This window comes from Nicotiana attenuata, chromosome 6, assembly GCF_001879085.1.
Source record: "Nicotiana attenuata strain UT chromosome 6, NIATTr2, whole genome shotgun sequence".
Lineage (NCBI taxonomy): Eukaryota > Viridiplantae > Streptophyta > Magnoliopsida > Solanales > Solanaceae > Nicotiana > Nicotiana attenuata.
In genome coordinates this window covers 14,564,437-14,567,879 of record NC_031994.1, presented here as the reverse complement: position 1 = coordinate 14,567,879, position 3,443 = coordinate 14,564,437, and the positions used below count along the sequence as shown (strand labels likewise).

At 35.6% G+C, this 3,443-nt stretch overlaps 1 protein-coding gene and 1 long non-coding RNA gene across 2 annotated transcripts; both read right to left on the bottom strand.

The window, feature by feature from the left end:
• On the bottom strand, positions 668-1,697 carry LOC109228187. Its single transcript, XR_002068324.1, has 3 exons — positions 1,294-1,697; positions 1,004-1,053; positions 668-915 (listed from the first exon to the last, which is right to left on the bottom strand). It is a non-coding gene; the product is annotated as an uncharacterized LOC109228187 (long non-coding RNA).
• On the bottom strand, positions 1,890-3,443 carry LOC109227650. The gene is made up of 2 exons (XM_019392849.1): positions 2,348-3,443; positions 1,890-2,305 (listed from the first exon to the last, which is right to left on the bottom strand). The coding sequence occupies exons 1-2, from the start codon at positions 3,441-3,443 to the stop codon at positions 1,890-1,892; spliced, it is 1,512 nt and encodes a 503-aa protein (XP_019248394.1).

Genomic DNA, 3,443 nt, shown 5'->3' with positions numbered 1-3,443 from the left:
GTATAATCCCACTTAGTGGGGTCTGAGGAGGGTAGTGTGTACGCAGACCTTACCCCCACTACAAGAAAACGGCCTTTAAGGAAGGGAAATCCGGTCCCTAAAAGTAAAAATCTGGTCCTAAAAAGGTTAATTACGAAGGAAAAAGGCTGGTCATAACCCGTCGTAATAGCCTCCGTCGCTAAATGTCAATAACGACGGGTCTTAACACCTGGTCGTTAAATCACTTTAGCGACGGACAAAAAAACTGGTCGTGAAATACTTTTAAAGACCACATTTCTCGTCCCTAGTAGGCGATGAAAAAAAAATTATTCCCGTCGTGAAATCTCTTTAGCGACCAACTGTATCTGGTCCTAAATTTCCTTTTAGAGACGGACAGAAAACCTGGTCGCGAATAACATTTAGAGACTACATTTGTCGTCCCTAATAGACGATAAAAAATATATATATTCCCTTCGTTGAATCTTTTTAGCGGCCAACGCCAACTGGTCCTAAATTATCTATTAGAGACCGACAAAACATCTGGTCGTTATCATTTTCGCGACCAACCTTTAACTGGTCCTAGATTATTTTTAGGGACGACGTCCCTATTTAAAATAATTTTGTAATTTAGCGAAATATTCATGGTCTATTAATAACCATGAGTAGTCCTAAAAGCTCAATGCAACAAAAAGTAATTTTTATCAATAAATATCAAATTGGTATTGAAAAATCCAGATATAAAAAGATAATATATCAAGTTCATATCCCATGATGATGTTACTTTCTATGTTTCCTCAACACCTCAATAAAAAAAACGTAGCTAACATCCTGAGGTAGACTATAATATCAAGTTTTGCATAACATTTTTAGCAAAATAATAATAGCTTGTGCATCTTCTAAACTTGCATCTTGACTTGTAGCTTCAATCTTCAAAACCTGTAAGTACAAAAGTTTTTAAAATAATAAATAACTATTGATAAAATAACATATATAATTTTATATGAGCAATAGTTAAATCGCTTACCCCAAAAGCAGTCTAAATTTACAAGGTGTTATCCAGCAACATCAACAAGGCTACAACAATATTAAAAAAATTAATTAGAGAAGCTTTGGGATGGATTTAATTTTTCCATCAGTAATAACGCGCACCAAAAGAAATTCTAAATTTAAAAACTAACTTGAAATTAATAAATGAAAAAATGAAAAGAAAAAAATAAAAAAAAAAGAACTTGAAGAAAATGAAGCATAAAGAAGGGCATGCATGGAAGCAGTGTAAGAAAAAAGAGTAAGGAGGTGGGGTATATTGTTACTAACTTGGTCAGCAGACAAAATCAGAGGTCATTCAGTTGAAACGAGCAATGTCGTTGTAAGCGGGACATGTGATTGTTGAGCAGCAAAGTACTCTCTCATTTTCCTCATTTCTTTCATCTCATCTTCTAAGGTAGACAAGCGCTCATTCAAGGATTTATTTTCCTCATTCAAAGATTTATTTTCTTCTCGAGTTGAACGTAGCTCGGACAGTAATTCAGCCTTTGAAGAAGTTCCACCTTTCAAGTCTTTCGCCTTCACTCCACCCCCAAAGCCAAATACATGGCTACTTTCGGGAGGCAATGTGTAGCATGCAGTTGGAACTTCAACTTTCTCCCCTCTTTGAATGGGGTGCAATTCCGGCCTAATATTCATGTCTTGCAAGTCTAATCGAGTTTTAATTGTATCCTTGGTCTTTCCTTTGACATTCATGATTGTTCCCATAATATTATCACATATATTTTTTTCAATATGCATAACATCCAAATTATGTCGCAACAAGAGAGACTTTCAATATGGAAGTTCAAAAAAAATACTTTTCTTGTTCCAATTATCCTTTCGATTTTCATGAGATATCTTCTTCTTTTTCTTTGGATCCTTTGTTAATTGTATCCTTCAAGATCTTGCACTTGATTAAGTATCTCAATACCAGAATGCATTTTTGGTGGGAGCCTTTTCTCTTTTGTACCATCAAATGAATCCTTGTCATTCCTCCATTTGTGGCTAAGAGGAAGGTAGCGTCGATGACCCATAAAGCATTGCTTCTTACTATTAGCCAATCGAATAGAGGAGGTGTCTTTATTGCAATATGTGCATGCCAATTTTTCTTTTGTACTCCATCCAGATAAATTTCCATAGGCTGGAAAGTCATTGATGGTCCATAACAAAGAAGCATGCAGCTTAAAATTCTGTTTAGATGATGCATCAAATGTCTCAATGCCAACTTCCCACAACTCCTTCAATTCCTCTATTAAAGGTTGAAGATATGTATCAATAGCATCGCCTGGACTATTTGGACCTGGAATAAGCATTGACAAAATAAAATTTTCTTATTTCATACACAACCAAGGTGGTAAATTATAAAGAATAAGAACCACACGCCAAATGCTATATGAGGTTTTTGAATTCCGAAATGGCTGAAATCCATCACTAGCAAGTCCAAATCGGACATTACGAGGCTCAACCGCAAATGAAGGATGAAGTTCATCAAATGACTTCCACGCCATTGAATCAGCTGGGTGCCTTATTATTCCATCATCAACTCTTTTATCCGTATGCCATGTCATTAAACTAGATGTCTTTATAGACATAAACAACCTCTGAAGCCTAGGCTTTAATGGAAAATAGCGTAAAGTCTTTGCTTCTATCTTCTTACCTTTTTTATTCCTTGTTTCCCCGCTTTGTCTATCTATTTTCCATCTAGACGCACCACAAACTTTGCAAGAATCAAGTAAGCTATCCTCCTTCCAATATAACATGCAATTATTAGTACAAGCATCAATTTTGTTGTAGGAAAGGCCAAGGTCTTGAATTATCTTCTTTGCCTCATAATATGATTTTGGCAAATTGGCGCCATCAGGTAACAACTCATCTTTTAACATTTTCAATAACATTGTAAATGACTCATTACTCCAACGACCCATGCTTTTGATGTGAAGCAATTTAATCAAAGAGGAAAGCTTTGAAGCTTTTGAATTTTGGTACAGTGGCTGTTCGAAATCCTTTAATAGCCTGTAAAATCTTTTTGCTTCAATATTTGGTTCCTCCTCAATTAAATTATCACAATCAGTGTGCACGGTTCTTCCATCAATATTAGGATACATATCTCTCAACAGTTCTTGTACTTCATCTTCACTTTCACATTCTTCTAGTTCATCACCATCTTCATCTTCCGATTCTGATAGTGGCTCACCTAAATTTTCCCCGTGATGATACCAAAAAGTATAATTTTGAATTATTCTGTATACTTGCAAATGTGTCTCAACTGTCTTATGAGTTCCTAAAGTTGTATTACAACATTTGACACATGGACATCGTATCTCATATTCTTCTCCCGTTTTCTGAAAAGCATAATCCAAACACTTTTGCACTCCGATTAAGTAGGCTTTATCGAGCCGATTATCAACAAGCTGCATCCATTGCTTACTAGGTGCCAT